This window comes from Capsicum annuum, chromosome 1, assembly GCF_002878395.1.
Source record: "Capsicum annuum cultivar UCD-10X-F1 chromosome 1, UCD10Xv1.1, whole genome shotgun sequence".
Taxonomy (NCBI): domain Eukaryota; kingdom Viridiplantae; phylum Streptophyta; class Magnoliopsida; order Solanales; family Solanaceae; genus Capsicum; species Capsicum annuum.
Window position 1 is genome coordinate 227,419,803 of NC_061111.1, and position 13,257 is coordinate 227,433,059.

General features: G+C 35.0%; 1 protein-coding gene across 1 annotated transcript in view; it reads right to left on the reverse strand.

The window, feature by feature from the left end:
- LOC107848568 (putative B3 domain-containing protein REM15) overlaps nucleotides 1-12,741 on the reverse strand; it is a 24,296-nt gene extending 11,555 nt beyond the window's left edge. Inside the window, 3 exon segments of the mRNA XM_047412957.1 lie at nucleotides 11,080-11,515; nucleotides 12,433-12,471; nucleotides 12,473-12,741. Coding sequence (XP_047268913.1) covers nucleotides 11,080-11,515; nucleotides 12,433-12,471; nucleotides 12,473-12,499 — 502 coding nt within the window. The 5' untranslated portion in view covers nucleotides 12,500-12,741.
- Nucleotides 12,742-13,257: the final 516 nt, after the last annotated feature.

Genomic DNA, 13,257 nt, shown 5'->3' on the forward strand with positions numbered 1-13,257 from the left:
ATATATAATATCTTCATACATAAAAGACTACACAAAGTACAAGTAGATATAAATTCAAATACAATATTACTAAAATAAATTTGTTTTCATTTTGGTTAAGTAGAGAACTTGAATGTATCAATTATCGATAATGGTCTCTCAAAAAATAAAATCAATGTAGTTTTATAATTTATATTAACCTAACAAGCCAACATGTTTATAAAGAAAAGAACAACACTAAGATAACAACTATAAAATGCAAAACACAATAAGGTGTGTATTAAGTCCTTAGTTTTGATGATTGATAAATTATCCTTTTGGGACCTGGTTCCTTAAGATCTTGTGTTGATAAAATCTACAACTACTTAGGGACCTGGTTGACTGCATTCACGTCATTATCACCAGTCAGCATTACAACTGGACATAGTACTACTCTGCAGAAAAATTGATGAAAAGGTCGGTCTCCTTTTTGTCTTAATCAATAAGATTTATCTTAGGTTTTATTGTCTCTTATGTATGTTCATTTCAACAGCAAGAAAGCCTAATGCTTCCATATTCTAAAACACATCAAAATTCTTGAAGCTTTGTTGATTCAAAGGCTTATCAACAACAAAGGACATGCTCAGTTGCTACTTATGTCTTAGAATTATTATTGTCTTGAGTCCTTGTTTGGAGTTTATATATGTTGCCTACTACTCCAATTTTATTATCAGTAGGTGCTCTTCTTTTGATTCTCTTTGTAAAAGTGTAATCTAAAGTTAGTTGACAAAAACTAGAGTTAGCTTTGAGATTCAGTTAGAGTTAGTTAGGCCAGTGTGCAATGGAGTTATTGCACTGAGTTCATTGTAATAGAGTTATTACAAGTTGAAAAAGGATTAGGAGTTTAATACTTGATGTCATGGAGTCTTTATTCAAAGTTTCTTGAATAGTAGTAGAGCTGTTGGAAATATTGGAGCCAGGTCGTGGTTTTACGCCCTTGAGAAAGGAGTTTCCACGTAAAAATTATTGTGTTCATTGTCTATTTACCCTTACATACTTTTCTATTTAGTTTCTTATTGTCTATGTTTGTTTGGGACCAGGTCTCAAAGTAGGAGGGCAACCAGTCGATTTCTTCATTTGGTATTAGACCAAGGTTTTATTGAAAGGTTAACACCTAGGAAGAATCTTTGACAATGGCTGCCCCTCCAAACCTTGAAGAAGGCCAATCTACCACTCGACCATCCAGATTCAATGGACAATACTATGGGTGGTGGGCGAGAATGCATGACTTCATCATGGTAGAAGATTGTGAGTTGTGGGACGTGATTGAAAATGGTCCTTTTGTTTCCACCAAGCCTGTTAAAAATGGTGAAGTAACTTACAATGTTCCCAAAACTATAAAGGAATTTGATGATGATGACAGGAGAAATATTAAGAAAAACTTTATGGAAAAGAAGCTTCTTGTATATGGTATAGGTCCTGATGAGTACAATAGAATCTTAGCATGTGAGACTACTAAAGAAATCTGGGATTGCTTACAAACAGCACACGTGGGAACTAGTCAAGTGAAAAAGTCAAATATTGACACGTTGACTACTCAATATAAAGAATTTAGCATGAAGTAAAGAGAGACAATCCAAGAAATGCACACCATATTCACTATTATAACAAATGAGCTTCATTGTTTGGGTGAGGATATTTGACCCACCAAACAGGTTCACAAGGTGCTGAGTAATCTACCCAAGTCTTAGGAGAGTAAAGCTAATGTTATCGTTGAAAAAAAGGATCTCAACACAGTAAAAATGGATAAGTTGATAGGCAATCATAAGACCTATGAGCTCAAGAAGCAACAAGACAAGGTCAGAGGTAAGAAGGAAAAAAATCTTGTGCTCTATTCAACTAAGGAGGATTCTAGTGGTGATAAAGAAATAACCTACATTACCAATGGTTCCTCAAGATCATGAAAAGGACAGTTTCTTTTCCTATGAGAGGATAATCTAGTAGAAACAACAGGGAAACCAAAGCAAATGACACTTGCCAAAAGTGTGAAAAGCCGGGCTACTTTATCAAAGACTGTCGCTCTATAAATTAGAGTACATATATTATGTCAAGCAAGCTAGTGAAAGAGAGAAAAAATAGAGCGGGTCCTTGATAAGTATAGTAGGAGAGTTATTGTTGACAAAGTTGTAAAACAGGTCCTTGCTGCTTGGAGAGACTCTTCTAATAAGTTTAATGAGCCTGAAAAGCCAAGTGATATCTCCATAATGGTGAGGGAGAATGATATCCAGATATATGACTCCCTCTTTACTCTAATGGCAACATCAGATGAGGATGACGATAAAAAGAGCAAAACAAGAGGAAACAACTATCATTGGTATGTGGATTATGGCTGTTCAAAACACATGATTGAAGAAATTCAAGACTTTCTCTCGTTCAAGGCCCATAAAAGAGGAAGTGTCTCCTTTGGTGATGGAAATAAGAGGTACATAGTAGGTATTGGTAAGGTTAGGAACTGTTTGGGTGAATCCTTTGATGATGTGCACTTAGTGGATGTCTAAAATTCAGCATATTGAGTGTATCACAGATTTGTGACAAGGGAAATAAAGTGAGGTTTAAGTCAGACAAGTGTGTGGTCACAAGACTCAAGAATGGTGAAGTTATTCTCACAGCCTTGAGAAATAAGAACATGTATGTAGCTGATCTGGGGTCAAGTAAGCCTAAAAACTAGACATGTTTTAGTATGCAAGAAAATGTTGTTGATCTATGGCACAAAATATTGGGTCATGTGAGTTTCTCCTTACTGAATAAGTTGGTCAGTAAGGACCTGGTTCGAGGACTTCCTCAACTGAAGTTTGCCTACTCCAAGGTGTGTGATGCATATGTGAAGGTCAAGCAAACTAGGTCCTCCTTTAAGCCAAAAAAAGAAAGTAAGCACTTCCAGACCATTCTAGCTTCTTCATATGGAAAGTCACAAGTAAAGGAGGAAATAAGTATATCTTAGTCATAGTTTATGACTATTTAAGACTCACCTGGACATTCTTCTTGAGATCCAAAGAAAAAACCTTTGTTAGAAGCCTTTGCAAAGAAGAGTAAAGTGAAATACAATAAGAAGATAGCTGGAATCAGATCAGATTATGGAATTAAATTAAAAAATGTAAGGTTTAATTAGTTCTGCAATAAATGTGGAATCAATTACAATTTCTCAACACCTAGAACCCCACAGCAAAATGGTATAATAGAGAGGAAAAATAGGATATTGGTGGACATTGTCATGACCATGTTGATTAAGGTAGGCATAACTCAAAATTTCTAGGTTGAAGAAGTGAATACAGCATGCTATATAATCAATAGGTGCCTTATTAGATCTAACTTGAATAAGACTTCTTATGAGCTCCTAAATAGGAAGAAACCCAAGTTGAGCTACTTCAAGTCATGTGGGTGCAAGTGTTTTGTGCTCAGTAATGGAAAGAATGACCTTGCAAAATTTGATCCCGAGAGTGATGAAGGTGTTTTTGTTGGATATACATGAAATAGAAAATCCAACAAAATCTTCAACAAAAGAACTAAATGTGTGGAGGAAAATGTTCATGTAATGTTTGATGAAACTGATGGAGTAAATAGTAGCAATACTAGTGATGATGCTAATCTTGAAGAACTTTTCAAGATTTCTGAAATGTCAATGGGCATGATAATGATTTAGAAGAAGGTATCAAAGATGATGAGGAATTTCAGGGACTAGGTTCAGCTCATGACAATGATGATGATCTTGAAGAGTTTCAGGAACTTAGTTCAGCTCAACCACCCAACAAAGTTATTGCAGTGGATCACTAGTCTCCTGAGGGTAACACCTCTTTGGGAACTGGTCCCACTTCTAGTCAACGTTCTCCTCAAAGATCTAGCTGGAAGCAAAAAATCTTCACATCCTCTATATAATCTTCTTACCCCATTGGATTCAAGTATGCAGACCAAAAATAAAGAAAGAAATCTATATGCCTTCTTTGTATTCTTGTCTTAAATTAAGCCCAAGAATGTGAAGGGAGCATTAAAAGATATCGATTGAATTAATGCCATGCAGGAAGAGCTACATCAATTTGAAAAAAGCAACATTTAGCACATGATTCCATATCCTCCAGATAGATTAGTTATAGGGACCAAATGGGTTTATAGAAACAAAGTTGATAAGCATGGAAATTCTATCAGGAACAAAGCTAGATGGGTTATGCAAGGTTATAACCAATAAGAAGGCATAGACAATGATGAAATATTTGCTCCAGTGGCTAGAATGGAGGCTATCCGGATCTTTATTGCTTTTGTATCTTACATAGAATTTAAATTATTCCAGATAGATGTAAAGAGTGTTTTTTTGAATAGGCTACTAAAAAAACAAGTGTATGTGAAACATTTTTCAGGGTTTGAAGATGTTAATTTTCTAAATCATGTGTTCAAATTAAATAAAGCTTTATATGGTTTGAAGCAAGCTCCCAGAGCTTGGTATGATAGGCTCTTAAAATTTCTTCTTGACAATGGATTCAAAAGAGGAAAAATTGATAACACACTATTTTTAAAGGCAAAAGGAAGAAATTTGCCCATTGTTCAAGTTTTTATTGATGACATTATATTTGGAGCTATAATTATTTCCTTATGTGATGAATTTGCTAAGCTAATGAGTAGTGAATTTGAGATGAGCATGATGGAAGAACTTAGTTTCTTCTTTGGTTATAGATAAAGCAAAGTGAAACTGACACAACCATATATCAGTAACAGTACATTCATGAGATGCTCAAAAGGTTTCACATGGATGATGCAAAGCCTATTGACACTTTTATTAGAACTTTCTATAAAATAGACTTAGATGAACCAATTTCCTCTATTAATGAGACTATGTACAGAGGAATCATAGGTTTATTGCTCTATTTAATAGCTACCAGACCTAAAATGATATTCAGTATAGGCATGCCTGCTAGATTTCAAATAAGTCCAAAGTAATCCCACTTGAAAGCTGCTAAAATAATCCTAAGATATCTCAAGAAAACTCCTGATATGGTCCTCTTCTTTTCTGATGGTGATAATTTTGACTTGGTTGGGTATGCTGATGCTCATGCTAGGTACCTGGTTGATAGGAAGAGTACCTCAGGAATGGCTCATTTTCTTAGATCATCTCTAATTCTCTAGGGTACTAAGAAGCAAAATTCAGTGGCATTCTCAACTGCTGAAGATGAATATGTTGCAGCTGCTTTATGTTGTGCTCAATTACTTTGGATCAAGCAACAAGTTAAAATTTTTGGCATTCTTTTAAATTGTGTTTCTCTATTTTGTGACAACACAACTACTGTGAATATGGCCAAGAGTCAAGTTAACCATAAGAGGACCAAGCATATGCTATTAGGCATCACTTTATAAGAGATAATGTGGAGAATGGATTAATCAAGATAGTGTTTTGCATACTGAAGATCAAATTGCAGATATATTCACTAAGGCTCTTGGTAGGGAATAGTTTGAAAATAACAGAACAAAGCTAGGGGAAGATCAAATTGCAGATATATTCACTAAGGCTCTTGGTAGGGAATAGTTTGAAAATAACAAAACAAAGCTGAGGTTGATGAGACCAAGTTAAATTCATGTTATTCCTCTTAATCCTCTAAAATGGTTATGATTTGATAAGCAGGTATCCTTGTAAGAAAATGCCATACATGTCTAATTCAGTCTCATATTGTAATGACCCTTACGATTATTTTCCTGTATTTTCATATAATTTAGCACTTTTCTAGAATATTTTTGATATAGGTAAAATTCTTTAAGTGATGGTATAGTTATATCACTTTATAATAGACTTTTATGATTTATTAATATTTTAAGCAGAGATAGTAGATTTAGAAATGATAAAAATATTATTATTATCATATAATAGAGGTTTTGTTAGAAACAATTTTTTATTAATTTATATTCAAAATATTATAATTATTTTACCATAAATTTATACAATACCCGAATATGTACGCAGTGTAGAAAATTACTACTTGTGGTCAATACCACCACACGTGAAAATGGAAGGGTGGACCACATTTGATGGTTGCCACTTGCCTACAAACTTGAGGGCTAACTTTAGTAATAATCCAATTTAACTTTTAAAGTGAAAAAAAAAAGAGGGAGCTTGTATTCACTGTAAGTGTATATATATATACACGTTCATATTCGTGTTTTCCCATATTTAAACCTTCTCAGATTATTTTTTTTCTTTAGAAAATTGATTAGAGTTCTTAGTTAGTCTTACAAAGTTACATAAAAGTTAAGAGGCATTGTAAAAAATAATTTCTTTGATGTTATTTAAGCTCGGACTCTAGCGAGTCACTATTCGGAGGCTCCGCAAAAAGATATTTTAGCTTTGGCTTCCAAGTAGGCTAGGCTTACCCTACTTTTAGATTGAGCTTATTTACTGAAATTATAAACTATTATGGTAGTTCTAGATTAGTACTTGCAGTTGCATACCATTTTTTATATATATATATACACACATAATATGTCTTATTTATCCAGATTAAGACCACATTCTAGTAAATGTTGGAATATTACCTTTTAATATAATATAGTGTCTATTACTTTGGAGCGTGAAATTAAATTGCAAAAACTTAAATTTTTATCCCTTTTTAATAAAGATTGGTGGATGATTAGCTAGACGTATTTTAACTTCTATTTAGGTTCAATATATACTTTATTGGTGTCATTAATTGTGAACTTTGGTAGCATGTTGACATTGTTATGGTATGGTGTGGATTTTACTAATACAGTTGGGTATGATTACTATGAGTTCTGGTTCGAGTCTGACATCTGATTATGGTTGTGGTTTCACTGAGTTTTGGTTCGAGTCCGACATCTAATTATGGGTTCTATTGTATATTATATATGTAGACTCTCGTTATTAACCACTATGTCTGATTTGAATCTGGCACGTGTCTTCTTGGTATTATCCATCACTATCGGTTCGAGTCCGGTGTTTGGCCTCTTGTTACTGCCCATTCGTGTCGGTTCAAGTCTGGTGCATATCTTGATGACTACTATGATTTCCTTGGGATCAGTTACAAATTATTTATGTTTATTTCCATTACTTCTTGTGTGTCCCACCAATTTATGGGGGTATGATTGGGTTAATTATTTTCTTCAGTGTGCCTAGTGGGCTTATGGGGGTCCAGTTAGGTTATGTTTGATTTATCTATAATTACTGTGCTATTTATTTTCTGTATCGCTTAAATTTATTCCTTTATCTCATTGGTACAACCTGGCAGTTATTTACCTTTCTGTCTCTTTTTACTGTTGACTTTGATTACATCCTCGCAGTGTAGTTATATCTTTTCTTTATTGAGCTCAGTCGGCCGATGATGCCTACTGATTACCCGTTGCTTTGGTTCACATACTACACTTCTGCATCTTTTTACTGATGCAGATTCGGGTACTAGCTAGCAGTCGACGTTGACTGGTTTCTACCTTTCAGTACTGGTTTGGAGCAGGGTGAGCTTACTGTCGTCGGGCCTCCATGGTTCGGGATGCTCGTTACGGCCAGGGCCCCAGCTCGGGTAGTGACAAACTTGGTACAGAGCACGGTTCATGGTCCCAAGGTGTCTGCGAAATCGTGTCTAGTAGAGTCTTGCTTATGGGTGTGTTGTGCACCACACTTATAATCAGGAGGCTACCGGGCATTTAGGAGTTGTTTCCCATTCTTTCATACTCTAGTTCGTGCTATAGGGTTGTCCATAAGAAAGTTATTCAGATTCGTTCCTTGTTTTAATTTCATGGGGCATGCCTCACTGTCGAGGCGATACAAGTCTAAGAGCCTAGCTCCCCCAACAATGTGGTTCTCTCTATTTGAGTTACCCATAAAGCTATGAGATAGCATGAGGACTTGAGAAGAGTCCATTAGTGCTTCAAGGTATATTGATTTGAGTATATGCCTTTATTCTGATAAAATCGTGCCTTTTAGCCTGAGGTATAAAGTCTATTCAATCCCCTTTCAAAATTCTTAATATAGATGTCTTCCATAAGGGTAATGATGTGTAACAGAATGTTGAAACTGTATTTCCACCCGAGTAGTAGTGTATGTTAAAGTGTCATGACCTACTGGTAGCGGGTTGGTTCGAAAGTTCGTAATATGGGTTCACAAGGTTAGAAGTCAGAGTGAGGGTGACTTTTGCATAAATAAAGAGTTTTAGTTGCATAACCGTTGATTGAGGGATGGTTTTTTATTTTATAGTGATAGACTAATGTGGTAGCAATATTTCTAAATTGTATAGTAGTCTGTGAAGGAGGTGGCAAGCTATGATTATTAGTTATACAAAATAGGGAAGGAGCCTAGAATGGATGGTGATGATTGTTATATGAATCCCTTATAGGCTATGAATGGAAAGGGTTAAAATAGCAAATAAGTTATAAGTATAGACACATTGCGGTATATGGAATTTCGAAGGTAGTTGTGATGTATGCATGGGTAAGTAACTATGATATGAGAAATTAGAATATGTTGATAAGACTGAAATGGGTTATATTACAAGATTAAGATCGACTAATCCTATCGTGTGACTTTACCCCTTTGATGGTATTTCCTTTAGTAATAGTAAACTAGTATTTTATGCGAGAAGGTATGTAGTGGATTTTGAGTTATAATAATGAGGTTATGGAGGGGTTGTGATTGTAGATAATAACTAAGTGAAGTAAAGTATTTGGGCTGATTTCCTAATTTGATGGACTAGTATAGTATGTGGCCTGCTTTACTGGTGGTGTATAATTGAGGATAGACAACAGGCTTGGACTCTAGATCTGGAGTTTAGGTGTGGAGTGTAGTGGTGAGAATAATAGCTTAAGATTGATGATGCGTGTTTTGTGGACTAACTAGTAGGCTTGATGTGATGTGTGAAATGGCCTAGGTTGGCAATTTGTGAAAAAAAAAAAGAGTGGATAAATCTTAACAAGATAATTATCACCACAGTCTGGTCTGTTGTCTGACACACAGACCAAGATAATTCTTTTTTGGTGTGGAAGATTAGACTACGCTGCAACCACAGAGCATACTAAGAAAAAAAAATCTTGACAATACAGACCCAAGAAAAAAAAAATCTTGACAATACAGACCCAAGAAAAAATCTTTTCTTATGTGGAAGATCACGCTATGCTGCAACCACAGAACATACTCAGACAGAATCTTGTCTCTAATACCAATTGTTACGGAAGCGGACTGGGTAGAGTATGATTATTGCACAACTACTATCCCAAAATAAAAACCACTAAAAAATAGTAAAAGAGAAAAAATAAAAAAGAACACTGAACTTACGAGGTTTGGTAAAAAAATAGTAAAAGAGGAAAAATAAAAAAGAACACTTAATTTACGAGGTTTGGTTTGGTAAAAATATTATTTTTACCTACGTCCTAGACACAATTGACCAAATTTTATTCCACACCAAAAGTACAAGTGAAATATTACAAAAGAGAGAATACTCAAAATGTCTTAAGAAGATGAGAAGACTAAACTAAAACATTTAGGTTCCTTTTATAGGGAGGAAGGCCCCACATTTTCTTCCACAACCGATGTGGGATATATCCCACTTTCAACATGGACAAGAAAACAGGAATCCAACTTGGATCTTGAAGGAAAATGAAGACAAGGAATGCCAAAGATTGTACCATTTCATGCATCACGTAGTATTTGTCTTCAAGATTTTTGAAATAACAGTAACGAAGATGAAACTCTACTTACAACTAGGAGAAGTACCTAATCAGTTCCTGGAGAGCACTTGTGAAACTAATGAGTTTTGAGATTTACCAAGAAACCATATATATGTAAGCCAATATTTCTGGTAACAGTAATTCTACTTAAGAAGTGATTAAGAACAGCCTTCTAAAAGTTTAGCAAGACAGTTTTAGCTCAAAAGGTTTCTACCACACTCAAAAGCTTTTCCCAGTAACTGTAATTCTTTAAACGAAAAAAAGCAACTAAACATTATTTTTTAGCAGCCTTTCTGTCCCACGAATCCGGGGGGGTAAGGTCTGCATACACCCCAAACCCATGCCCCACTTGTGGGACTGTACTAGTGTGTTGTTGTATTGTTTTGAGCAACATTTTTCCTTCATGGACTCTTTAAAACCAAGGGCACTCAAAAGAACAATGAAACTAAGGCATGGCAGTAGAAGGAAAAGTAAGGATTCAAAGCATAATGATGTACCTAATAAAGAGAAACCGGGGCAACCAGTAGCAGAACATTTTGTGGCCCTGGTTCTGTTAACAGAACATGAGTAGACTTGAAAAGAATTCAGAGGAGCAGTGACAAAGGCCAAGTAAATGTAGATGAAGCACACACTAAAGATAAGACTACTCAGTGAGGAACTGTTTGTGTTGGGACTTCAAAAAAGATGTATGGGAGAGGATGCAAGATCGGAGTTCAATGATAATTACAAGAAGCAAAGGATAAAATGAAGAGAATGTAGATCAAAGAAAGTGATATGAAATACATATAGAGATAGTAATTTATGCCACAATTTCCTGTTTCTATAAAGTGAAAATGTATAGGTACACACTTTAGACAACCAAACAAAAAGAAAAAAGATCCTATCCAATACAAATAATTGTATATAACACACATAATAGTAGCGCATATGACAATAAAAAAGATCACCAAGGAAATAAGAGGGTTATCATTACTATAACTATTAAGGGCTTAATAAAAGGTCATTCAAAGCCTCAACCGACGACTAGATGCTGGGCCTCCGTTTTTTCTGTTGCATCATCAGTAACTTAAATTTCTTAAAGGGACTAAATGGTACATGGATGATGAGGACTAATATAGAGAGCTCAACTTTTGGGGATGCGTAGTTGTTTGTATCTTCAAGAAATTAAATATGAAAAAATGCACTCAAAACAAGTAGCAGCAATTACATATCCGCCACAGCTTTTGGTTGATTACTTCTTGCACAACTCATTACTACTTGTCAATAGTACGAAGTATTTTTCAACTTTCTTTCCTTCATATTAATTTACTTCATAGTAAATGAATTATCATGATATTCAACTTATCTAGTTTTTTGTGTTATAAAAGAAGTTTAGAACCAGAATAGATCACAAATAGGCTCAAATAAATTCACCTTTAAATTCAAAATCCTTGGAATTCTCTTCAACAATATGAGCTTCTTCTTCGTCCTCTTCTTCATCGTCTTCTTTGTCTTCTTCTTCCTCGTCTTCTTCGTTCTCTTTTTCCTCGTCTGCTTCGTCCTCGTCTTCTTCGTCCTCTTCTTCTTCTTCTTCTACATTTTTTCCTTCTTGTTGAAAAAAATCTGCATATTCTCTCTCACAGTGAATTGAATCAAAGATGGTGGTAACCTCAAAATCCATATTTCCGTCACGTCTGAAAATCAACAAATCTCCTAACTGCAAATCATGCTCCTCTGCAAACTCTTTCCATCCCTCTTCAAATCGATGAAAGTTCACTTTCACCTGCCACTCTCCGCCAGCCCTTTTCAGTACTGCATGTTCAATGTCATCATATCCATTCAAATACTTCAAGAAATCTATTGGAATATTCTGCAGTACAACAATATGTATAATCAGAATAACCTTGTCCCGAAATGATTTACTCTTTTTTAGTTAGCCAGCAATTCTAAAATGGGATGCAAAAGACAGCCAAAAATATTTTCTTTTATACACAGTGGATTCAATAAGTTCTAAACATATATTATACACAATAACTATGTTTCAGTCCAAATTGTTAAGTCCCACATCGGAAAAAGGATGGTTGATTTATCTCCTTGTATAGACTTGAACAACATTCACCCCACACCCACACCCACCCCACCTCACCCCATCCCCCCCCCCCCCCCCCAATCTTTAAAAAAAAAATAAAAAAATTCTACCCTGACCCAACCAGCCCAACCTACATCTACCACCCACCCTCTGCCTCCACCACCCAGGTTCGGCAGCACGCCCGAGTCCAGGACCCCCTGCCCCCACACCCAAGGCTCGCCCAAGCCTAGGACCCCCCACCAACCCCTACCTTGCCTTGTCCCTACCCCACCCCACCCCCTGCCCTTCCCCTCCCCCATCACTCTACCCATTTTCATTATTTTGTGTTACATATATACAAATCCTTTTAGGATATTATTTTTTATTTGCGCCCGGAGCCAAAAAAATAATTAAGAAACAACTTGTTTTCCAAGAACATACATTTTCTTCCATACTGAACACATCCTCAGATTATAATATTGATCTTAGTATACATGTCTCTTTTCAGTGATGACCTACTACCAAGACACCCCTTTCCACCTTCAAGTTTCAGTAATCTGAAAAACCTGCAAAAAATTCAAGAAAGAATACATTTTGAACTCATAATAGTAAATTCCAACAACCAAGAACTTCAAATCTGAATCCTTCAAAGTCTACATTACACATACAGCATACAAACTAAAGGAAAAAAAAAACATGAAAAGTGCTACCATACTTACAAGTCCATTCTTGAACCCTGGCAAAATAGGCTTAAAAAACATGAGGTTTTCTTGGAGGAATTTTCATGATGCCACTTTAGCGTAGAGAAAAAATAGGCTTTTTTGGTGTTACCCATTAGAAGAAAATACAGAGAAGCATTCAATAGAAATTGTACAAATGGAATGAAATGCAGGAACTTTTCATGTCAGAGAGACTCCTCTGTAAACTAACATTACTTCTATGAAAAGAAATTCAGTATGATGATTATGAAAAGAAACAAACAAATAAAATCAGTTCTGTATGTTAGCTGAATAAGGAAACTAGATTTTCTTTGAAATTCGTGCTCATTAATGAAGGGACGGATTGAATCGGTGTTATAAGAATTTTTTCACTTTTTTTCGAAATATTATTTTATTTTAATTAAAAAATAAAAATAATATCATAAAAATTAATGAAAATAATTAAAATTTACTTTACTTTTTCACTCTTAAATTTCTCATAAAATTTTAAAAATAACTTCAGTTTATATTCATGATCAACTCCAACTTCAACTCTAAATTCAATTTCAACTTAAAAAAATTATTATTTTTATAAAAAAGAGTCAAAAATACTACTGAACTATTTGAAATACCCTTTTGTTAAATATTTAGTTCAAAATTACCCTTCCTCTAACAAACTTCCACCAAACATACCACTTGAATAAAAAAGGCCACTACATCATACAACTTCATCATCCACGTGTAAAATTTCCTTTTTAATTTCACCAGCCAAATTTAATGGCCGACTCGACCAAAAAGGAAAAAAAATGATCCAAAAACATTATTATGTGCAATCAAGCAGTTGAC